This window comes from Bubalus bubalis, chromosome 6 (genome assembly GCF_019923935.1).
Source record: "Bubalus bubalis isolate 160015118507 breed Murrah chromosome 6, NDDB_SH_1, whole genome shotgun sequence".
In the NCBI taxonomy this organism is placed as follows: domain Eukaryota; kingdom Metazoa; phylum Chordata; class Mammalia; order Artiodactyla; family Bovidae; genus Bubalus; species Bubalus bubalis.
In genome coordinates this window covers 9,421,010-9,446,007 of record NC_059162.1, presented here as the reverse complement: position 1 = coordinate 9,446,007, position 24,998 = coordinate 9,421,010, and the positions used below count along the sequence as shown (strand labels likewise).

The 24,998-nt window shown below is 46.0% G+C and overlaps 2 protein-coding genes across 2 annotated transcripts in view; both read left to right on the top strand.

Moving 5' to 3' along the window:
• The first annotated feature begins 2,960 nt into the window (after window positions 1-2,960).
• Window positions 2,961-5,850, top strand: NHLH1 (nescient helix-loop-helix 1). The gene has a single exon (XM_025287530.3). The coding sequence runs from the start codon at window positions 3,750-3,752 to the stop codon at window positions 4,149-4,151; it is 402 nt and encodes a 133-aa protein (XP_025143315.1). The 5' UTR covers window positions 2,961-3,749; the 3' UTR covers window positions 4,152-5,850.
• Window positions 5,851-8,000: 2,150 nt separating this feature from the next.
• The window catches only part of VANGL2 (VANGL planar cell polarity protein 2), a 53,461-nt gene continuing 36,463 nt past the window's right edge, over window positions 8,001-24,998 (top strand). The window contains exon 1 of the mRNA XM_044944133.2: window positions 8,001-8,812. The gene's annotated coding sequence lies outside the window, so the exon portion shown is untranslated. The remainder of the gene's footprint in view (window positions 8,813-24,998) is intronic.

Sequence of the window (24,998 nt, the reverse complement as noted above, 5' to 3'; positions counted from 1 at the left end):
GACTGAGGGGGTTCATCTGTGATCCTGCCCTGGCTCTCGCCCCAGCCCCACCCCTTCCCCAGCTCTCCATTTCTTGCTTATGAAATATGCATGGAGAACAGATGTCCCTGCTCCCCCACTCCCCGCCCCCCTCAGGGCCAGCCCCCGCCCCCAGCTCCCAGGGGGGTTCCCAGATCTCTCTGCCAATGGCTGCCTGGCTTGACTGTTTAATATTGATGAGAAAGGGGGGCTGGGCCAGCCAATGGAGAGCTGGGGGTGTGTGTGTGTATCTCCATATATATACATAGGGCTGGGCCAGCTCAGGTGTGTGTCTGTGAGTGTGTGTGTGCATGTGAGTGTGGGTGGCCCCAGTACCTGGCTAAGCTCACCACCTCCACCTGGGCCCCCTATCCCCAACATGTGTACCCCTCTCATCTGCCCCGGAGCCTGTACAGCCATGCCACGCTGCCCTGGAGAGGTCTAGAAAGCTGGTCAGTAACTTTGCAGACGGATGAGCTCTGAGCAGCCAGAGGAGACTGGGGCTGTCAGCGCTGGCCCCCTGTCCTGCCAGTTTGGATCCCCTCACAGGGTTCTCCTAGGTAAAGGGGGAACCACGGGCTGGGAAGGCTGGGCGTGTCCCTCCCACTCTCTGGCTCAAGTCCCCACCCAGAGCCTCCCTTTAGTTCTGTCTCGTGCTGTGTCTCTCTGCATCCCTGGACCTCCCTCTTACCCACTTCTCCCCTTGGACTCTTTGTGCCTATCATTCTCAGTGGGGCTGGGGATGGCAGAAGCGGGGCAGGAAGTCCTTCCCTGGATGCTTGGAACTGCAGATCTTCGGAGCCTGGAACTTTGAGAGCAGAAGTGGATTTTGGGGCGAGGACTGACTTGATGGGTAAATAGACGCTGCTGTGCAGATTGGAGTTGGGGAGGACAGTGGGGCAGGTGGAAATGGGACTGGGGTCAGATTGGGAGCAGATGGAGTGGGCTGGGGGAAGGAAGGGTAAAGTGATCAGGGATGAAGGAATGTGGGGGCCAGGGAGAGGGGGAACCGGGCTGTGACTGGTGTGGAGAACCCGGCACTGAACTCCTGGAGCATGGAGTGGGGAGTTGCAGCATTAACACATACTGTGAGGTGCTGACTTCAGGGCCTCCTACGCTGTCGCCTAAATTTCAGCACTCACCTTCTGTTTTGTGTTATGGTTGTGTGTGTACATGCATCAGATGGTGATGATCTCACACCCCTCAACCCTCAGAGCTTACTGTTAGTGAGCTACTCGGTTGAGCCTCTTTTCTGCACGGTGGGGCGGGGCAAGGCTGGCGAGTCCTGACCCCTGTGAAGGTCTGCTTCAGGCAGGAGAACTCAGGCTGGTGAGGAAGGGGAGACGGTGATGGCGAAGGAGCCTCTGTGCTTCTGTTTCTGGAAGTTAAGTCCGCAGAGCCCACAGTGAGCGATCCGCTGTTTCGGCCTGATATTCCCCCAGAGCGAAGCCCTTTCCTCAGCCTTTCCCGGGCCATGTTCCAGCTGCCTCTCCCTGACCTCCTCTGCTCTCAGAGACAGACAAACCTTAGCCAAGCCCCAAACACAGGTCCCTAAAAGCTATCCCTATCCTCCTCTGCAGACCATCTCTGAACTGCCCTTGAGCTGGGGGAGGATGTGGAATGGAGAGCTGATTACATTCCCATTCTCCAGTCTTCCTTGCACAGTTGCCACAAGGGCCAGGGAACAGCAAGGTCGAGAGTGTTGATGACAGAGCTGGAGGAAGGGGCTGTCTTGGGCAGGGGGACTGTTGCCAAAGGAGCTACGTCCCCCTGATTCTAGTGGTCAGGGTGGTAGGATCTGACGTCTGCTATGGTCCTGCTGTGTGGGGTTTGGGGGCTGGGAAGGACTGAGCTGGGTAGCAGTGCTGAGCTCCATATGCCCCAGTCCACTCTACAAAGGGCAATCTGCGTGCTTATCACCCTCACCCCTCCACACACACGTACAGAAGCAGCCAGGGTGGAGAGGGGCCCTGGGAGGGAGGGGCTGGCAGGGCCAAGGCTTGCAACGTTCCCCTCACAAGTGGGAGAGGTTTAGAGCCATAGCCCATCTCTCTTGGAGCTGTGGCTCCTCCAGTCTTGCTTAGTTCTCTGTCCTTTTAATTATTAAACAATTTTATTGTGATAAAAACACATAACATAAAATTAGAAATTTTAAGTGTATGGTTCAGTAACGTTAAGTATATTCATGTTGTTGTGAAACAGAGCTCGGGAACTTTTTCATCTTGTAAACCTGAAATTCTGTAACTTTTTAGCAATACCTCCCATACTCCTGGCCTCAGACTCTGAAGCATCATTCTACTTTCTGTGAACTACTTAGATGCATCCTAGAAGTGGAATCATAGGATATTTGTAATTTTGCAACTGATTTATTTCACTTAGCATAATGTCCTCAAGGTTCTTCCATATTGTAGCACTGGTGATAGGATTTTCTTCCCTTTTAAGGCTGAATAATATTCCATTGTGAGTACATGCCACGTTTTTAATCCGTGCATCTTTTGATGGGCGTTTGGGTTGTGTCCATATTTTGGTTATTGTGAATAATGCTACAGTGAGCAGGGGGTGCAGACATCTCTTCAAGATCCTGATTTCGATTCTCTTGGACATATACACAGAAGTGGGATTGTGAGATCATGTGGTACTTCTATTTTTAATTTTTAAAGGAAACTGCATACTCTTTCCATAACAGTTGCACTATTTTACAATCCCACCAATAGGGCAAAGTGTCCCAATGTCTCCCTATCCCTGTTATGTGTGTGTGTGTGTGTGTGACAATAATCATCCTAACAAGTGTGAGGTTACATCTCATTGTGATTTTGATTTTCATTTCTCTGATGATTAGTGATGTTGATCATCTTTTCTTATGTTTGCTGGCCATTTGTATATCATCTTTGGAGAAATGTCTTCAAGTCCTTTGCCCATTTCTTGGTCAAGTTTTTTTTTTTTTTTTTTTTTCATTGAACTGTGGGAGTTCTTCATAATACTCTGGATATAAATCCTTTATCATCCATATTATTTGCAAACATTCTTTCCCTTTATTTGCAAATATTCTTGCCCTTTCAGTCTGCTGATTGTGTTCTTTGATGCCCAGGCGACTTTAAGTTTGATGTAGTCCCATTTGTCTATTTCTGCTTTTGTTACTTGTTCTTTTGGTGTCATGTGTGAGAAATCATTGCCAAGTCCAATGTCATGAAGTTTTCCCCCTGCGTTTGCTTCTAGGAGCTACAGCGTTAGGTCCTACATGTAGGTCTTTAATCCTCTTGTTTAGTTTTATCCTGCCCTGTATTCTTCTCACCGGTTCTCCTCCTTTCCAGTTGCTGACTTTCTGGGTCTCCTCCCTTCTTTCCAGCTTTCCTCTTACTTCTTTACACTGGGGCCACCTCTCCTCTATCTTGTGCCCTCCCCCTCCCCCAAATCCTCCCCATGTTCTGCTGTCCTTTCCCCAAGCTTACAGTACCTTCCCCCTCCCAGCCCATCTTAAACCTTCCTCCTGGCTCCGCATCTCTGAGCTGTCCCCTCCTTCCTGCCTCTGACCTTATTCATTTCCTCTTCTTTCTTCCAGACTCCCGACCAGAACCCTGACCATGGAACCCTGAAGTGGCTCTGACTTCCTGAGCTCAGTGGCAGACCTCCCCACCCCAGGCCCTTCCTGCCCCTCCCACCACCAGCTTTTAGGCTCCCAGAGGGAGGGGTGGGGAGGGGGTCCTGATCTCACAGGGCGGGGGGTATCCATCATGATGCTCAACTCAGACACCATGGAGCTGGACCTGCCTCTCACCCACTCTGAGACCGAGTCCGGCTTCAGCGACTGTGGGGGCGGGGCGGGCCCTGACGGGGCGGGGCCCGGGGGGCCGAGAGGGGACCCGGCCCGGGGCCTGGAACCTGGAGAGCCGGGCCGGAAAGACCTGCAGCACTTGAGCCGCGAGGAGCGCCGGCGCCGGCGGCGCGCCACAGCCAAGTACCGCACGGCCCATGCCACGCGGGAGCGGATCCGTGTGGAAGCCTTCAACTTGGCCTTCGCCGAGCTGCGCAAGCTGCTGCCCACGCTGCCCCCGGACAAGAAGCTTTCCAAGATTGAGATCCTGCGCCTGGCTATCTGCTACATCTCCTACCTGAACCACGTGCTGGACGTGTGAACGCGGCCTGCCTCCCCGCTGGGTTCACCCGTCTCCCCGGGCCTCGCTGTGGTCCCTTCTCACCCGCTCACTGCTTAGAACGGCCTCTCCTTCCTGAGCCCCTGTACCTCGGCATGGCATGTACCCACAGGCCCTGGGCCCAGGCAGAGTGCCCACTGGTGGGTCATGAAAGCGACTTTCTTTGACTCACCCAGGCACCCAGAGGGCTCCTTTCATTGGTACCTTCCACGGTTAGTGGTTGGGGCCCAGCTGGTTAGAAAAGTTTGCTGGGGTGGCGGGTATAGTCTTGGCGTCTCCCCCTTGGCTCGCTCATGGGCTGCTGCCTCTTCTACTCCTAGTCCCAAATTTTCAGAGACTTCCCTGCCCCTTCCCCAGACCCCAACTCTGCCTCCCACCCTCTTTCTACCCCGTTCCAGCTTCTCCTGCCCATAGTAGGGAGGGGGCATGAGAACAGGAAGGGGGAAGGCTGGGATTAGAGTGGGGTGGGCATTTTCTTAAGCATCTCAGTCTAGCCCTGGGAGGCAGGGGCTCGGGGAGTTAACTCCTCTGAGGGGCATCTCAGTAGCTGGGAACTGTGGGAAAACTCCCTGTTTTCTATGTCTCTCCTGAGGCTTAGCATATACAAACCTCGGTTCTTACTTGGTAGTGAGTGCCTTGCCCTCTCTGAGCTATTTGGCCCTCTCCCTTCCCCTTCCACCCAACCATCCCGATTTGCTTCTTCCTTGTGTGCAGCTAGAAGAAGGGAAACCTAGATCTTGGGGTAGGGGAGCATGTCCCCAGACTCAGCCCAGAGTATCTGCAAAAGGGCCCGGCAGTGGGTGGGCTGGATCTCATGTCTGCTTCCTCCTCCCCCGCCCACCACAAAGATGTGAGAAGCCCACACTGATTTCTCTGTCGGGTGCAGGGGTTATGCCCCATTATTGCCCTCTGGGAAAGCTCAGCTCTTCTGCCCCATGACTTGTTTATTGTATTGTTTTCTCTTTCCTTAAGCTGCCTTTAGCAGGGGAGAGACCCCTACCCCACCCCCACCTTGAGGCCTTCTTGTCCCCGCCCTCCCCCCAGGTTGCTGAGCCCACCTGCTCACTAGCTGGGGTCAGTGATGGAATGAAGGGCCAGAGAACCTGTGTAGAAGAGATGCGATCTCACACTCCCCATGTTCCACCTCCCTCACACCAAACTCCTAGCTCTACAAGGATGTTATTTATTTACGTATTTATTTATTCATCTATTTATTTACTTATTTATTTATAAATATTGCTATTTATTGCCGAGTCGTGCACTTTGGGGTAGAGTGAGGAGGCTCCTGGCAGCCCTCGCCTGGCCTCTCTTACTTCCTCCCTGGTTATTCCCTTCCCTTTCTTGTTCCTTCTGCAACTCCAGGTGTGTGGGGGATCCCTTTCCCTCACCACACCCATATCCCCTCCTAGGACCCATCTGTCCTGATACCCTAATCCTTGGGATGATACCCCCTTTACCTTTCCAGCACTCCTGGATCCTTCTTCAGCTTCCTTCATCCCCAGACAATCCCACCCCAGTCCTGCCTGCTTCTTTTCTCTTTCTAACCTTCCCCTAGGATCCTCACTTCTTCCTAAGAACCTCTCCCCAACAGTGGGCCCTCAGGGGTCTGTGTCCCATGTGTGAGTCCCTCCTGTTGAAATTCTGATTTCATATACAAGGAGAAATTAAAGTGACCTCATTCTAGCACCAGGTATGGCTGTGGATCATTCGACCGGGTTGGGACGCTGGCTTGCAGGTTATGGTAGGGCAGGCATTGAGGGTCCCAAGCTTTGAAGACTTCTTATGGGGTCACGAGAGCTCATTATGGTGGGAAAATGAAAAAAGAGAGAAGAGGGGTGCCAGAGTGTGTAGGGGAATGTGTAGCAGGTCCTAGGCTCCTCCACCTAGAGTGGAGTGCCTCCATCTTGATCCCCATCCAGGAACACCTACTGACTCTTCTGATGTTGTGCTTCTGCTCCTGTGCTCTGTGGATCAGAGAAGGAGCTGAGTGTCCTAGTGAAACCCATGGTAAATGTGTGTCTGTGGGTCCCTGCTGCTGGGCTATGCAACAATTCGTGCCGTGGCTATGAATCATTATTGCCTCTGAGCTGGGTCAAAATTCCTCGCGGTCACAGTTCTTGGCCCATTTTGTGTTCCTCAGCTTTTGGATGCCGGAAAGAACACAGTGGAGCCCCCGGGACTAAGAGGGAAATAGGGGCAGGGATGCAAAGGGGAGCTGAAGGAATAGCAAAGGAGTCCTGGGAGCAGCTCTAAAGCTACCTTATAGTTGAGGGAACTAGAGTCCAGAGAGGAAAAGAGCCTTGCCTAAAGTCACACAGCTAGTTAGGGGAAGAGAGGAAGTTCACACCCAGATTTTTCTGTGTCCTATACTGCCAGTACCTCTCTGTTTCTCTGAAGTGACCCAGCCTGCCAGGTGCTGCTCTAGGGACTCCTATTTTAACAGGAACTTCGATAAACTAGAGAGTATTCAGAGCTGTGTGGTCAAGAAGGCACCACACACTTCACGTCTGTGAAGTCTGGAAATAACTTCACAGAAGGAACAGGTGAAACACGGAGGATATGTGTCTTTACAAGTGTAGAAAAAGTGAATGTTGTTCAATTGTGTCCAACTTTGGTGACCCCATGGACTGTAGCCCACCAGGCTCCTCTGTCCATGGAGTTTTCCAGGCAAGAATACGGGAGTGGGTAGCCATTTCCTTCTCCAAGGGATCTTCCCAACCCAGGGATTGAATTTATTGAACAATCCAGGTCTCATGCACTGCCGGCAGGTTCTTTACCATCTGAGCCACCAGGGAAGCCCTTTACAAGTGTGGACTTAGGGATAATAGGATACCCATCTTCAAATATTGAAAGAAAAACAAAAACAGACATTCTATGAGGCCCCAGGAGGCAGAATGAAGACCAGCAGGTGGAAGTGACAGGAAACAGATTTTTAACTCCAAAAAACTTTGCAACATCTGGAGCTGTCCAGCAGTGGGAGTGCCTGCCTCAAGGAGGAGGAGTCCAAATAGGCAGAATTACCAGTGAGCCATTCCTGCCCAGATGAAACACTGGCTAGGTAGACTTGAAGACCCTTTTCAACCATAAGCTTGCAACACTGGGTGGAAAATGCTGGGATGTCCTTCAGCACGTGATAGGTGCTGTTGTCATCTCTGATGGGCAAAGGATGACATCAGCAGCAGGAGCAGTTTGAGTTAGACTCAGGGAGGAACTCCCATAGAGGAAGAGGCTGATATTTAGAGGAAATGTGTTCTGCCTAGAGCCCGGCAAGAGGGAGGGCTGAGCAGAGACCAGGGAGAATCTGAGGACTACAAGGGGCCAGGGCTGGAAGGGAACACAGAATTTGCGGACTCCAACACCCTTGTTAAAGAGCCAGTAAAATGCAAAGGTGATGGAACTCCTCCACGATGGTGGATTTAGAACCGGTGTCTTCCATTCCTGGCCCCGAGGTCGTTGTGCTTTCCCCTGCACAGCAACCTCAGTCCCCTGAGCGCCCTGCCTCTCTCTCAACACTGTGTCCCGCTGGAAAGCAGAAGGGGTTACTGGGCCCCTCCCCTCAAGGATCCCTGAGGGCCTGGAGGTGATGAGAGGGGGCAGCTGCAGCTGTTCTGCTGCTAGCTCCGAATTTCTTCAGATAATCAATTGGCCTCGGCTGCTGCTCTGCTCCAAGGGACTAGAGATGGAGGAGGTGGGAGTGGGAGGGGGAAGGGAGCAGGGGACCAGGCCCTGGGAGAGGAGACTCTCAGGGAGGTAGAAGTCCCTGGATGAGGGGAGAGAGAGCACTCTGGGGCTAACATTCAGGGAGCGGGGAGGAACAGAAGGTTAGAAGAGGAAGCATCTGGGGGGTCCTCATTTCACAACCTCCAAAATGCAGCACGTGGGGCCAGTGGGTGGGCAGGGCTGGTTTGGAGGCACCTGGCAAATGGGTCTTACCCATTCCTCCTCCAGCCCCTTCCCATCAAGCCCCGCCCCTTTCAGCTTTCCAAGTCCTCTGCCATCCCCGGTTGACTCCAGCCTTGACCCTCCCGTGCTGTCTGTCATAATTACTCCCCTCTGCCCTTTTATCCGTAAACTCCACCCCTAGTGACAGACAGCAGGGCCTCAGGGGTTTGAAAGGATGAAGGGGACCTCTTAGCCACTCCTCCCCTCCCTCACACACACACACACCCACACACACTGTGTAGGCTGCCAGGCATATGGCCCCTTTGTACCCACACAATGGAGACCCTGCCTGTGCCCCTTTCATCTGGGCACAGGGCTCCTCTCCCTCTTTCACTCACCTTCCTTCCTTCCCAGTGCGGGGCTGGCCTTCTTTGCCTTCTCTTTCTGACTCCTGCTTTCTTATGTCCTTTCCATAAGCTCTTGAAATCTGATTGAGTGAGGATTGGAGGCAGGAGAAAGAAGCTGACAGGAAGGTCACAATCCCTGAATGCTAGTTTGCCAGAGAGAAGAGGGAAGAGAGCAGAGAGGGAGCTGGGGAGAAGGGAGGTGGTGTGGTGGCCACAGCAGAACCAGCAGCGTTGTGCCGGAGGGGAGAGAATGCCCTGTGGCCTAGCCCCATCCTCGACTTTTATGCTTTGTGCCATAATGAGCAAAGCATGTGCCTCCCTGCGCCTCAACTTCCTCCTCTGCCACATGGGAAGGTAAGACCTGCCTCGCAGGGATGCTGAATCATCACTGATTCAATGGACACGAACTTGGGCAAACTCCGGGAGATGGTGAGGGATAGGGAAGCCTGGCATGCTGCAGTCCATGGGGTCGAAAAGAGTCGGACACGACTTGGCCCCTGAAAAACAACACAGGGATGTTAGGAAGGTTAAATGAGATCATCCTGGCGGTGCTTAGCATGATGAAGTGAAGTGAAGTGAAGTGGCTTAGTCGTGGCCAACTCTTTGTGATCCCATGGACTGTAGCCTATTAGGCTCCTCCATCCATGGGATTTTCCAGGCAAGAGTGCTGGAGTGGATTGCCATTTCCTTCCCCAGGGGATCTTCCCCACCCAGGGATCGAACCCAGGTCTCCCGCATTGTGGGCTGACGCTTTACCGTCGGAGCCACTAGGGAATACGTGCTCACTTAGGGCACCTCAGGGGCTGTAAGTAAGAGGGCCGACCTGTACTGTTGCCCGGTTTGTGCCGTGTACCGTGTGCCAGGCCAGAGAAGACAAAGGGCCACCAGACTAGCTGTGCCCTTGGTGCCAGGGAGGATGCATGGCTCCTCCAAGAGGTGGCCTTGGAATCAAGCTCCCTGTGTGGGTTCCTGGGCATCAGTCAGGAGTCCAACCAAAAACTCGAGAGTCCTGACCATCTTGGAAACCATGATAGAGTAGGAGGGGACTAGAGACTTGGTGGGGGGCACTAGAGAATGGGATCCCTTAGCCCAGGCTTCTCTGGAAAGTTGAGTAGAGCCAAAGTCTGGCATCTGCTAAACTGAGGATGGAGACAGTGCCGTTGAGGAGAAGAGGGAGTGGGTGCGGAGGAAGCTGAAAAAGAGGAAGTCCTGGGTCAGGGAATATGATCAGAACGCGGCGTTGGTTGGACCTCTTGCTCCTCCTCTTCCCTGGTCTTCACTTAAAGCAGGTTTCTTTAAGCCAGTTCTGATTGTTTCTTGTGGAGCACTGCCCCCTACTGGCCACAGTTAGGGAATGTTCTCACATTTATCCCTCTGGCTGGGACCTGCTGTGCTGTGCTTGGTTGCTCAGTCTTTGCGACCCCATGGACGATACTGCAACCCGCCAGGCTCCTCTGTCCATGGGATTCTCCAGGCAAGAATACTGGAGTGGGTTGCCATGCCTTCCCCCAGGGGATCTTCCCAAGCTAGGGATCAAACCCAGGTGTTCCACATTGCAGGTGGATTCTTTACCATCTGAGCCACCAGGGAAGCCCTTATAAATACACATATACATGCTGTGCTGTGCTTAAGCGTTTGAATGTGGGAGCTGCTAAGAAACAGGAAAAGAGAAGACCATGCTGGACTGGGGACAAAGGATGAAGGAGATGTGGTGGGACCTGCAATCCAAACTCCTGTTCTTGCCAGAGGTTTCTGGAAGGTGAATGTGGGTTAATTGATGTCTGGGGATAAATAAAGATAGAAATTCATGGGTGTTTCATTTACATATAACAGTGCTGTATAATTTTCAGATTGTTTTTTCCTGTGTTCCTTTTTATTCATTTTGTGTGTGTGTGTGTGTGTGTGTGTGTTTTCTGTGTCTGCGGACGCTTGGCTGCTGCTTTGGCAGCTGTATGTGCATGTCGGTGTGCTTGTTTTTCTGTCATTTTTCATATTGGAATCTAAGTGACAATTATCAGGTACGGTGCAGAGGCCCGAAGCTGTTTAACTTCCTCTCCTTCCCTCTAGGTCTTACTTCTGCCTCTCAGCTCCATCAGCCTCATGGTTATTTACAGGTGACAGTCTTCCTGCCCTGCTTTGATTATTCCAAGCAGGAGAGCCTTGTGTTGCTTTAATCTGGGACTCTTGGGTTTCACCTGGTTCCCAAGTGAAGTGAGAGGGACCTAAGACGAGTACCTCTCTGCCATCCTTACTGGCGATTATACTCCAGCCTTCTTTTATAACCTTGTAGCTGTCTCCTTCACGAGTCAATCCCATTTAATTCAGTACATTGTCCGTTTATTAGCTAGCCAATGTGGGCTAGACACTGTTGTAGTTTCTGAAATACAGGCCTACACTCTCCTCACTATCTGCTGGGGCGGCAGACATGGAAACATGCATTTCCTGAGGATGAAAAGCCTATGCAAGGAACAGAAGTCAGGCTTTATTCAGAGGGAGTGTTGATGAGGAAGGAAGCAGGTAAAATCTGAGCTGGGTTTCAAAGACTGAAGGGGATTTGCCAGATCTATGAAGGTGCTTGCAGAGAATTCTGCAGTGTGTTGCCAGGACCCCCCTTTACAAATCTCCTCCTTCCCTGGACAAAGCGTTCGCCTCCCCAGATACAGCAGTGTTGACCCACAGCCAAGCCTGTCCAGAGTTGCCTGTGGAGGAGGAAAGCCATCTTGCTTCAGGCTGCATGCCCTCCCTAGGCAGTGTGCACGCAAGGGCTGCTTGGTGTGTGGGTTCACACAGCCCCCTTCCAGGGACAGCCATGAAGGGCTAGCCCAGCTTGAGAATCCCCATGGGATTGCCGGATGCCTCTTCTGCAGTCGCAGTGTATTTCAACTTCTCTTGCAGCTTAATCCAGCCTCTCTCACACCTAACAGGTATTCCCGAGTTCCCTCCGGGAAGCGCCCTCCTGCGTATACCTCAGTGCGTAAGAATCTCTTTTCCAGGAAACCCAACTTGAGACAGCGGTATTCCAGGTAGAAGGCACTGTGCGTAGGAAGGCATGGAGGCCTGAAGAGGCCTTGTGAGCAACGGTACATTGTGAACAGTCTGGTATTGTTAGGACTTAAAAATACAGTGGGCTGGTGTGGCAGGAAGTGATGAATGGCAGTGGTGTTTGTTATGCTAGGGAGCATGTCCTTTGCCACATGGAGATGGGAAAATAGTAAATGCTGTCTGTGAGTGTGTGTTCAGTTGCTTCAGTTGTGTCTGACACTTTGTGACTCTGTGGGCTGTAGCCCACCAGGCTCCTCTACTCGTGGGATTCTCCAGGCAAAAATACTGGAGTGGGTTGCCATGCCTTCCTCCAGGTGATCTTCCTGACCCTGGGATGGAACACGTGTATCCTGTATTGCAGCCACCTGGGAAGCCCAGTAAATGTTATCTAGCAGGGTGGATAAACGCTCAGATTTGCAGTTTAGAAATATCACTCTAAGGTCAGTTCTGAAGGCAAACAAGCAGCAGTAGGCTCTGTGCTGTGAACAGTTTTAGAGGGTCAGGTGAGAGGAAAAGAGAGTCTCTTTAGGCAGTGGCAGAGGGCATGGAGAGGAGAGGACAGATTTAGGAAAGCTGTTTAAATGTAGATTCAGTGGGACTTGGTGATTTATGAAACGTGTTAGGTTAGGAGACAGCTGCCAGGTTTCTGGCTTGGGAGCCCGAATGAACGGTGGTACTACCTTCCAAAACCGACGACGTGGAGGGAGGGACCGTGGGAGGCTGCGGCGGGGATGCTGGCAGTGGTGGTGATACACTAAGGGCACGATGAACAAGAGCTGCCGAGGGCGGACTCCCTGGCGGGTCAGGGGCTAAGGCTCCACGCTCCCAGTTCAGGGGGCTCAGGCTGTCTCCCTGGTCAGAGAGATCCCACATGCGGCAACTAAATGTTCGCATGACACAACCGAGAGGTTCCCGAGTGCTGCAACTAGGACCTGCTGCAGCCACATCAATACATAGTTTTGTTTTTGTTTTAAGAGCCTTTGAGGAGCTGTCCAGAAAGAAGCTAGTTCTCTGGGTTTGTGACTAAAGAGCTGGGCCTCTTTACTAGGATAGCTCCCAGAAATCTCCACCTTCATAACCCTAAACTGGCCTCCTTATTCTCTCCACCCCTCAACCCAACTTTTCCCTTGGTATTCTTAAATGAATAATGAACCATCCACATGCAATTGCCCTGACTGTCACACTTTTCTTTCCTTCTGCTCCCACCTCCAATCCACCATCAACATCTATCCATTCTGCTTTCTAAAGCAGACTTGGAACTGTTTTTGTATTTCCACCAGTACCACCCCTGCTTTTGTCTGCCTGGACCATGGCAGCTGCCAAGCTGTTTCCTTGCTTCTTGGCTTCCTTTCCTTAAGTCCACCCACCAGACTGCCACCAGTGATCCACCCCCAGTGCATATCTAATCAGGACAGTTCTAGACTCAGATCCTTTCAGTTCAGTTCAGTCGCTCAGTCGTGGCTGACTCTTTGCAACCCCATGAATTGCAGCACGCCAGGCCTCCCTGTCCACACCAACTCCCTGAGTTCACCCAAACTCATCAGATCCTTTGGTGGCTCCCTATTATTTCTAGCAGACCCATTGGAAAAGACCCTGATGCTGGGAAAGATTAAAAGCAAAAGGAGAAGAGGGCGGCAGGGGATAAGATGATGAGATAGCATCACCAACTCAATGGACATGAATCTGAGCAAACTCTGGGATAGTGAAGGACAGGGAAGCCTGGTGTGTTGCAGTCCATGATCAAAGAGTTGGACGTGACTTAGAGACTGAACAACAACAACATTGTTTCTGGAATAAAATCCAAATTCTTCAACATGGCATGAAAGTCCCTTCATGGTGCAGCTCCTGCAAACCTTTCCACCCCAACTATTAATACTATCCCATCCTTCACACTTTGTGCTCTGATGTTCTAAGGAAGTCTCTGACACATTCCACATCGTTCCCAGCTTCTGTGCCTTTGCTCGTGTGGTTTCTCTGCTTACTGCACCTACGTCTGTCCTACTCATCCTTCAAGACAACAGAGATGTTTTCTCTTCCAGGACATCCCAAACTTGGCTCCTCCTGCTTCCTCTTACTTTCAATGCATGTTTCTGTGCACATCTCAATCACCAAGTTGAATTGTACTGAGATCATCTACCTACTATCACATGGGTTTTGGTGTGACCTGGAGTGAGTTACTTGAAATCTTCAAATATCTGTATTCTTATTAGAGATAACACGTAAAGCGCTTAACCCCATGTTAATGCATAACAAAGGTCAATATGCAGTGGTTATATTAGGAGAAATTATGCTTTTATTGTTGCTATATTGTCTGAACATGCACCTGTTACCATTTACCTTGAGAATATGTATTCATCTATTCCAGTCCATTTGACTTTTCAGATGAAGTTCTCATAAGTTATTTTCTATACTATTTCCAACCACACACGAGTGTACATTTCTTCATACCCTTCATAGCAAAGGATATTATCATTCTTTTTAAATTTTTTCTAACTTTATGGGCAAAAGAAATCTCAAATTTTTCTTCAACAAGAATTTTCCTTATCTGAGGTTGATGATAATTTCATATGCTTATTAGATGTTTGTGTTTATTCTGTGAATTGCCTGTTCATTTCACTGGCTTATTGAAAAAAGCTTCTTCATTTATCTTTTAAAATTTTTTATGCAATATTTTTGCTTTTAAAAATACAATTGAGGACTTCCCTGGTAGTTCAGTGATAAAGAATATACTTTCTAATGCAGGGGATGCAGTTTGATCCCTGGTTGGCGATCTAAGATCCCACATGCTGTGGGGAACTAAGCTGCTGTACTGCAACTGAGACCTGAAACAGCCAAATCAATGCATAAGCATAAAATAAAATAATACAGTTGATTTTAAGTAAAACAAAAATGTTTCTGTTCTGCTTTTGTTCAACTGCAATGATTTTATCAAATAAATGCCTCAGTTTGTGGCACACTGAATGATTTGTCCATGCCCCACTTTTTGTTGCACCCTCTTTCCCCATCCTTGACCCTATTTTCCTTGCCACCCCTCCCACAGGAATCTACGCATTTACTTAGTGCATGTCTTTGAATCTCCCTTTCATCCCCTTATTGATGCATGAGTGTATCCATGATCAGTGCATTACATTATTTGCATGTTTCTATATTTCAGGACAATACTGTGATGTATAATATATCTTATTTTTTTATTTTTACTGAACATTGTGTTTTAAAATCCTATTCCGCTGTTCCTGTGAGATGGAATCTAAAGCTCAATATATGGGCTTCAGAAAGTGAAGAGGAACTAAAAAGCCTCTCGATGAAGGTGAAAGTGGAGAGTGAAAAAGTTGGCTTAAAGCTCAACATTCAGAAAACGAAGATCATGGCATCCGCTCCCATCACTTCATGGGAAATAGATGGGGAAACAGTGGAAACAGTGTAAGACTTTATTTTTCTGGGCTCCAAAATCACTGCAGATGGTGACTGCAGCCATGAAATTAAAAGACGCTTACTCCTTGGAAGGAAAGTTATGACCAACCTAGATAGCAGATTCAAAAGCAGAGACATTACTTTGCCAACAAAGGTCTGTCTAGACAAGGCTATGGTTTTTCCTGTGGTCATGTATGGATGTGAGAGTTGGACTGTGAAGAAGGCTGAGTGCCGAAGAATTGCTGCTTTTGAACTGTGTTGTTGGAGAAGACTCTTGAGAGTCCCTTGGACTGCAAGGAGATCCAACCAGTCCATTCTGAAGGAGATCAGCCCTGGGATTTCTTTGGAAGGAATTTTGCTAAAGCCGAAACTCCAGTACTTTGGCCACCTCATGTGAAGAGTTGACTCATTAGAAAAGACTTTGATGCTGGGAGGGATTGGGGACAAGAGGAGTAGCGGACGACAAAGGATGAGATGGCTGGATGGCATCACTGACTCGATGGACATGAGTCTGAGTGAACTCCGGGAGTTGGTGTTGGACAGGGAGGCCTGGCGTGCTGCGATTCATGGGGTCGCAAAGAGTCAGACACGACTGAGCGACTGATCTGATCTGATCTGATGGCTCAGTAGTAAAAAAATCTGCCTGCAGTGCAGGTGATGCAGGAGACACGGGTTCGATCTCTGGTCAGGAAGAGCCCCTGGAGAAGGGCATGGCAACCCACTCCAGTATTCTTGCCTGGAGAATCCCATGGACAGAGGAGCCAGGCAGGCTACTGTCCACAGGGTTGCAGAGAGTCTAACACGACTGAAGTGACTGAACATATGTTGAACTAGTTCTTTTTTTATCTGCATATGCCATATGCATATACTATTGATACCATGTATTCATTATATAAGATCTTCCCCCAGTTTTTTCCTGCAATGGATATCCTTGAATATATCAGTTTATTTATCCTTTGCAGGGTCATTTTTGGTGATTATATCCCTAGGAATGGAACTGGGTTATAGACTACACACATATTTAATTTTATGAGACACCTCTAAACTGTACTATAAGATGTATCAACGCATCTTCATACCAGCAGCTTGTGATGGTCTCTAATTCCTACCACCTCACTAGCAAGTGACATTATTCTGCTTGTAAGTTTTGCTGTTCAGGTAGAGGTAAAGTGGTAAGTATTGTTTTACTGTTTTGTTTGATTGTTGGGGATTTTCTAATTGATTGTAGGATTATAGGATTGTAAAATCTATGGAATTATAGATACTAACTATTTTGCCATGCAAAACATTTTTATTTAGTCAAATTTATAGTTGTTTTCTTTTACGGACTCTGTATTTAAGCCTTGACCTTCCCTGCTCCAAGATCATAAGATAAAAAAGAAACTCCATGGCTTCCTTCTAGTATTTATATTATAATTATTGTTTTAGTGTTGCTGCTGTTTACCTTTGGCCCTTTGATCTACCTGCATTTCATTAGATATAAGAAATGAGATAGTAATCCAATTTTGCTTTTTCCCAATGATTAGCTAATTATCCCAATGCCATTTATTGAACAATCCATCTTTTTTTTAATTAAAAGAGCAATTTTATTTATACCTTTGCAGTATTTTTATATATCACTTCTTTTTTTTAATTTTGAGAATTATTTTTATAATCTGGATAAATTCTTTATCAAATATGTGATTTGCAAATACTTCCCCTGGGTCTGTGACTTATCTTTTCACCTATTAGATGTGTCTTTTGAAAGCACAAGTTCTTATATTTTGGTAAAGTCCAATTTATCATTTTATATCTTTTAAGGATCACATTTTGAATGTCATATCTAAGAGCTTTTTTCCCATCCAAATGTCACAAAGATTTTCTCATACATTTTCTCTGGAAGTTTTATGTTTTACATTTAGTTTTGTGATCAACTTTGAATTAATTTTTGTGTATGATGCAAGATATGGATTGATGTTCTTTTCCTGGATATGTAGATACCCAAATGCTCTATATTAGAAAGACTATCCTCTGCATGTTTATCAACGATCAGTTGATCATATGTATGTGGATCTATTTATGAACTCCTTATTCTGTTCCACTGATCTATTTATCTTTTTTTGCCTATGCTCTACTGTCGTGATTACTGTAGCTTTATAATAAATATTGAATTTATATAATATAAATTGCTCAAATTCATTCTTCTTTTTCAAAGTTGTTTTGACTCTTCCAAGTACTTTGCATTTCTATATCATGTTTAGAATCATATTGTCAGTTTATATTAAAAAAGATTGCTGTGATTTTGTTTGGGGTAGCATTGAATATTTAGATCAGTTTTGAGAGAACTGAAATGTTAACAACATTGAGTCTTCTGACCCATAAACAATGTTTATCCTCCCATTTATTTAGGTCATCTTTAATTCATCTGAGCAATGTCTTCTAGTTTTCAGTACACATCTTTTCTCAGACTTATCTTAAATATTTTATATTGTTTAATGCTATTATAGATTATAATTTTAATATTTTGAGTGTTCTTTGCTAATGTTATGGGCTAAATTGTATCTCACCCAAGAGTTATGTAAAAATTCTAACCCCCAGTTCCTATGAATGTGAACTTCTTTGGAAATAGACTCTCTACAGATGTAATTAGAGTTAAGATGAGGTCATACTTATTAAGTAGGGTGGGTCCTTAATCCAATATGGTTGGTGTCCTTATAAAAAGAGGGAAATTTGGACACAAACATACAGAGAGGGAAGATAATGTAAAAATCCACAGGGAACAGATGGCTATGTGAAAACAGAGGTAGAGATTGGAGTGATGCATTTATGAGCCAAGGAACCCATGGCTTGCCAGAAAACAACAGAAGCTAAAAAAGGCAAGGAAGGATTCTCTCCCAGATCCTTCAGAGGAGACATGGATGTGTCAACCGCTTGATATCAGACCTCTAGCTTCCAGAACTGAGTTGTTGTTCAGCTGCTAAGTGAAGTGAAGTTGCTCAGTAGCGTCTGACTCTTTGCGACCCCATGGACACCAGGCTCCTCTGTCCATGGGATTGTCTAGGCAAGAGTAGTGGAGTGGGTTGCCACTTCCTTCTCCAGGGATTCTTCCTGACCCAAGGATCGAACCTTGGTCTCCCGCATTGTAGACAGACACTTTACCGTCTGAGCCACCAGGGAAGTGTTCAGCTGCTAAGTCATGTCCAATTCTTTGCTACCCCATGGACTGCAGCATGCCAGGCTTCCCTGTCCTTCACTATCTCCCAGTGTTTGCTTAAACTCATGTCCACTGAGTCAGTGATGCCATCCAACCTTCTCATCCTCTCTCACCCCCTTCTCCTCTGGTCTTCAATCTTTCCCAGCATCAGGGTCTTTTCCAGTGAATCGTCTCTTCACATCAGGTGGTCAAGGTATTGGAGCTTTAGCATCAGTCCTTCCAATGAATATTCAGGGTTAATTTCCTTTAGGATGGACTGGTTGGATCTCCTTGCAGTCCAAGGGACTCTCAAGAGTCTTCTCCAGCACCACAATTCAAAAGCATTAATTCTTCAGTGCTCAGTCTTCTTAATGGTTCACGTCTCACATCTGTACATGACTACTGGAGAAACCATAGCTTTGATTATATTAACCTTTGTCAGCAAAGTGATATCTCTGCTTTTTAATATGCTGTCTAGGTTCGTCATAGCTTTCCTTCCAAGGAGCAAGCTTCTTTTAATTTCGTGGCTGCAGTCACCATCCACAGTGATTTTAGAGTCCAAGAAAATAAAATCTGTCATTGCTTCCACTTTTTCCCCTTCTATTTGTCATGAGAAAAGAGTTCCAAACAATAGCAAGGAGAGATAGAAGGGACTTCTCTGGTGGCTCAGATGGTAAAGGGTCTGTCTACAATGTGAGAGACCTGGGTTCGATCCCTGGGTTGGGAAGATTCCCTGGAGAAGGAAATGGTAACCCACTCCAGTACTCTTGCCTTGAAAATCCCATGGACAGAGGAGCTTGGTGCAGGCTACTATCCATGGGGTCGCAAAGAGTCGGGCACGACTGAGCAACTTCACTTTCACTTTTCACTTTCATGCATTGGAGAAGGAAATGGCAACCCACTCCAGTGTTCTTGCCTGGAGAATCCCAGGGACGGTGGAGCCTGGTGGGCTGCCATCTGTGGGGTCACACAGAGTCAGACACGACTAAAGCGACTTAGCAGCAGTAGCAGCAACTCTGCATATGAGTTAAATAAGCAGGGTGACAATATGCAGCCTTGTCATACTCCTTTCTCAATTTTGAACCAGTTCATTGTTCCATGTCCAGTTCTAACTGTTGTTTCTTGACCTGCACACAGGTTTCTCAGGAGGCAGGAAAGGTGGTCTAGTATGCTATCCCTTTAAGAATCCTCCCCAGTTTGTTGTGATCCACACAATCAAAGGGTTTAGCATAGTCAATGAAGCAGAAGTAGATGTTTTTCTGGAACTCTCTTGCTTTTTTGATGATCCAGTGAATGTTGGCAATTTGATCTCTGGTTCCTCTGTCTTTTCTAAATCCAGGTAGTACATCTGGAAGTTCTTGATTCATGTACTGCTGAAGCTTAGCTTGAAGGATTTTGAGCATAATCTTACTAGCATGTGATATGAGTGCAATTGTGCAGTAGTTTGAACATTCTTTGGCCTTTCCTTTCTTTGGGATTGGAATGAAAACTGACTTTTCCTGTCCTGTGGCCACTGCTGAGTTTTCCAAATTTGCTGGCCTATTGAGTACAGCACTTTAACAGCATCATCTTTTAGGATTTGAAATAGCTCAGCTGTTATTCCATCACCTCCACTAACTTTGTTCCTAGTGATGTTTCGTAAGGCCCACTTGACTTCACACTCCAAGATGTTTGGTTTTAGGTAAGTAACCACACCATCGTGGTTATCTGGGTCATTAAGATCTTTTTTGTATAGTTCTTCTGTGTATTCTTGCCACCTCTTCTTAATCTCTTCTGCTTCCATTAGATCCTTACTGTTTCTGTCCTTTATCATTCCCATCCTTGCATGAAATGTTCCCTCGATATCTCCAATTATCTTGAAGAGATCTCTAGTCTTTCCTACTCTATTGTTTTTCTCTATTTCTTTGCATTGTTCATTGGTGGTTCAGACAGTAAAGTGTCTTGCTTACAATGCGGGAGGTCTGGGTTCGATCCCTGGGTCAGGAAGATACTCTGGAGAAGGGAATGGCAACCCACTCTAGTACTCTTGCTTGGAAAATCCATGGAGGAGCCTGGTAGGCTACAATCCTTGGGGTCGGAAAGAGTCGGACACGACTGAGTGACTTCACTTCCACTTCACTTCTTATCTGTCCTTGTTATTTTCTGGAACTCAGCATTTAGTTGGATAATCTTTCCCTTTCTCCATTGCCTTTGGCTTCTCTTCTTTTCTCAGCTGTTTGTATGAAGTGAAGTGAGTTGCTCAGTTGTGTCCGACTCTTTGCAACCCCATGAACTGTAGCCCACCAGGCTCCTTGGTCCATGGGATTTTCCAGGCATGAATACTGGAGTTAGTTGCCATTTCCTTCTCCAGGGGATCTTCCCGATCCAGGGATTGAACCCAGGTCTCCCACATTGTAGGCAGATGCTTTACCGTCTGAGCTACCAGGGAAGCTTCAATCTTACTCAGCTGTTTGTAAAGTCTCCTCAAACAATTACTTTGCCTTGCATTTCTTTTTCTTGGAGATAGTTTTGGTTACTCCTCCTGTACAGTGTTATGAACTTCTGTCCATAGTTCTTCAGGCACTCTGTTTACCGGATCTAATCCCTTCAGTCTACTGGTTACCTCCACCATATAATCATAAGGGATTTGAGAACTGTGAGATAATACATTTCTGCTGTTTGAAACCATCTCAGTTTGTGATATTTTGTTGTTTTGACAGCTTTAGGAAATTCATATAGCTAGTATTCAGAAATGTAATTTATTTTTGCATATTGATTTTATATATTGAAATCTTGGTAAATGTAGTTATTAGTTCTAATAACTTTTAAAAAAGATTTCATTGAATTTTCTTTAAAGATGATTATGTAAGACAATGGCAACCCATTCCAGTACTCTTGCCTGGAAAATCCCATGGACAGAGGAGCCTGGTAGGCTGCAGTCCATGCGGTCGCGAAGAGTCGGACATGACTGAACGCCTTCACTTTCACGCATTGGAGAAGGAAATGGCAACCCACTCCTGTGTTTTTGCCTGGAGAACACTATGGGACTATGTGACTACGGGGTCGCACAGAGTCGGACACCACTGAAGCGACTTAGCAGCAGCAGCAGGAAAAATTATTCATTTATTTATTCCTTTATTTATTGACTGGGCTAGGTCTTCATTGCTGTGTATGGGCTTTTCTCTAGTTTCAAAGAGCGGGGGCTCCTCTCCGCTTTCAGTGCATGGGTTTCTCATTGCAGTGACTTCTCTTACTGCAGAGCATGGGCTCCAGGTGTGTGGGTTTCAGCAGTTGTGACACATGGGCTCAGTAGTTATGGCACACAGGCTTAGTTGCCCCATGGCATGTGGGATCTTCCCAGACCAGGGATCAGACCTGTGCCCCCTGTACTGGCAGGCAAATTCTTAACCACTGGACTATCAGGGAAGTCTGATTATGTCGTTTCTGAATAAAGACAGTCTTACTTCTTCCTTTCCAATCTTTCCAATGCTTTTTTTTTTTTTTGCCATATTACACTGGCTAGACTGGGAGGCTGCAGTCCATGGGGTTGCAAAGAGTCAGACACGACTGTGCGACTTCATTTTCACTTTTCACTTTCATGCATTGGAGAAGGAAATGGCAACCCACTCCAGTGTTCTTGCCTGGAGAATCCCAGGGATGTGGGGGGCCTGGTGGGCTGCTGTCTATGGGGTCGCACAGAGTCAGACACAACTGAAGAGACTTAGCAGCAGCAGCAGCAGAACCTCCAGCATAATGTTGAGCAAAAGTGGGAAGAACATACATCCTTGCCTTTTTCCTGATCTTAGGAGAACCAATCTTTAAATATGATGTTACCCATAATTTTTTGTAGATGCCCACTATTATCACTCCAAATTTATTAAAATTTTTTTGAAATTAAAAATTGATATTGAATTTTTGTCAAATGTTTTTTTGATAGATATTGAGATGACCATGTATTCCCTTTGCCTCCTTTTTAATCTTTTAAAATGTTTTCAATGTCTCAAACGTTAAATCCACCTAGAATTTTTTGGCCCAGATGTATTATCCTTTTTACATGATGTTGGATGTGACTTGCTAAAATTTTGTTAAGGATTCTTCAACTATTTTATATTGGATATTGGTCTGTAGTTTCCTTGTAATTTGTTTGTCTTATTCCAGGGTGTCAGAGTAATGCTGGCTTTATATAATGACTTGGAAAGTATTCCCTGTGTTCTACTTTTCTGGAAGAGCTTGTATAAAATTGATATTGTTTCTTTTTGAAATATTTGGTAAAAGTCACCAGTAAAGCCATTTACACCTGGTGTTTTCTTTGTGGGAAGGTTTTTAACTACAATTTAATTTCGTTAATAGTTACAGGGTGGTTCAGAAAATCTATTTCTTCTTGAGTGAGTTTGACATATTGGTACTCTCAAGAGATTTTTACATTCATCTAAACTGTCACATTTATTGGCATAGAGCCACCTTAATACTTATTTTCTAATATCCTTTTAACATCTTTAGAATCTGCAGTAATGCCATCTCTTTCATTACTGATATTAGTCATTCATATTTTTTTTTCTTGTTTTTCTGATCAGTCTGGCTAGATTTATCTATTTTGCCTATCTTCTCAGAGAACTAGCTGTTGGTTTCATTGATTTTCTCTATTAATTTTCTATTTCATTGATTTCTGCTTGGTTTTTATTACTTCCTTTCTTTCACTTACTTGGGGCTTAACTTGCACTCTTCACCTAATTTTGTAGAGTGGAAGCTGCTATCTTTGACTTGAGGATATTTCCTTTTCTATTAATAGGCTGATAAAGCTGTAAATTCCCTTTCAGTACTGCTTTAGATACATCCCACAGATTTGATTATGTTTGTGTTCCTATTTTCATTCAGTTCAAAAATTTTAATTTCTCTTTTGATTTCTTATTTTATCCATGAATTACTTAGAAATGTGTTACTTAGTTTTCAAATATTTCAAGATTTTCCAGCTATCTTTCTATTATTGATATATAATTTAATACTACTGTGGACAGAGAATATATTTTGTACCGTCTGATTCCTTTTAAATTTATCAAGCCTATTTTTATGGCCCAAGATATGGTCTATCTTTGAAAGTCTTCCATGTCACTTGAGAAAGAAGCGTATTCTGTTGTTGTTGAGTGGAATGGTCTATAAATGTCAATTAGGTCAAGTGAGTTGATAGTGATGATCAAGTCCTTTATATCTTTATTGATTTTCTGTCTTCTTGTCTTATGAGTTGAGAGATGTTTATTGACATTTCTGATTATAACTGTGTCAATTTTTCATTGTGGTTCTATCAGTTTTTGCTTCATGTACTTATTTCTGTTACTAGGCATACATGTGATTAGAATTATTATGTGTTCTTGATGAATTGACCTCTTTATTATTTAAAAATGATCCTCTTTATTTCTATTAATACCTTTACCTTGGAATCTACTTTGCTGCTAAGTCGCTTCAGTCGTGTCCGAGTCTGTGTGAACCCATAGATGGCAGCCCACCAGGCTCCCCCGTCCCTGGGATTCTCCAGGCAAGAACACTGGAGTGGGTTGCCATTTCCTTCTCCAATGCAGGAAAGGGAAAAGGGAAAGTGAAGTCGCTCAGTTGTGTCTGACTTTTAGCGACCTCATGGACTGCAGCCTACCAGGCTCCTCCGTCCATGGGATTTTCCAGGCAAGAGTACTAGAGTGCGTTGCCATGGAATCTACTTTAGCACAGTATTAATATAGTAACTCCAACTCTATTTTGATTAGTGTTAGCATGGCATATATTTTCCCATCCTTTTACCTTTAACCTATTCATAACTTTATATTTAAAGGTGTTTCTTGTAGGCGGTATATAGTTTAATATCACTCTTTATAATTCAATCTGACAAATGCTGCATTTTAATAGGTGTGTTTAGACCATTTACATTTAATATGATTATTGATATAGCTAGGTTTAAATTCTCCATCTCGCTATTTGTCATTTATTTGTGATATCTTTCCTTGGTTTCTTTCTCTCTCTTTTTCTGCCCTTTTCTCAATAAGACAACTGAAATTCAAAATAGAAAATATGGTAAGAGAGGTTCAGAGAAAAATTTAGGACTTTAGAGAGGGGAGAGATTAAATTGATCACATTGGTGGTGTCAGGAATAACTTAACAGAGAAAACAGCGCCTGAATTGGACCTTGAAATATTTTGGATAAGGGTGAATGTAGTGTAAGGTACGTGGGATGAACAAAGGGGATGGAGGCAGGAAAGTATGCATCTGGTTCAGGGAAAAATAGATCATCCAGATGGCCTGAGGAAGAGTGGGGGGAGTAGATGTGGAAGGTACTTGTGCTGTTGCCAGCTTCCTATAGATATCCCCACCCTGATGGCCTGCAGACATTTAAGACACCTGTCAAATGAGACACCTTATCTACCCTTCAAACCTGCTCTCTCAGCAGCTCCTAATTTGATGTGTGACATCACCATCTTCCTTAACATCTATACCAGAAACCTGAGTCGTCTTAAATGCTTCCTCTTTTCTCAGCTCTGTGCATCCCACCTGCAGGTCACATCTGAAAGCTGGACTTTCTTTTCTATCCCCCTACTCTTGCAGCCTGCTTGTTCTGTCTCACTCCTCAACTACTGCATTAGTCTTCCACTGGTCTCTCCATTTCTAGATTCTTCTTCCTTCCAGTCATCCTCCACTCAACCACTAACTTCCTGAATCCCCTGAAAATGGATGTGAAATCCTATGTGCAATTTTTTTTTTTTTTTTTTTTTTTGGGGAGAGAGCCTGTAGCTTTCACCAAAGTCTCAATGAGAGCATGGGTCCACAAAAAGCTAAGAGCCACTGCCTTGTAGCTTTATTTCAAGTGAAACAATGAATATTCAGTTAATGTGGTACAGTTGACAGACTACTGAACAAGAAATCAGGACATTTAGTTTCCAGTTTTGGTGTTGCCAT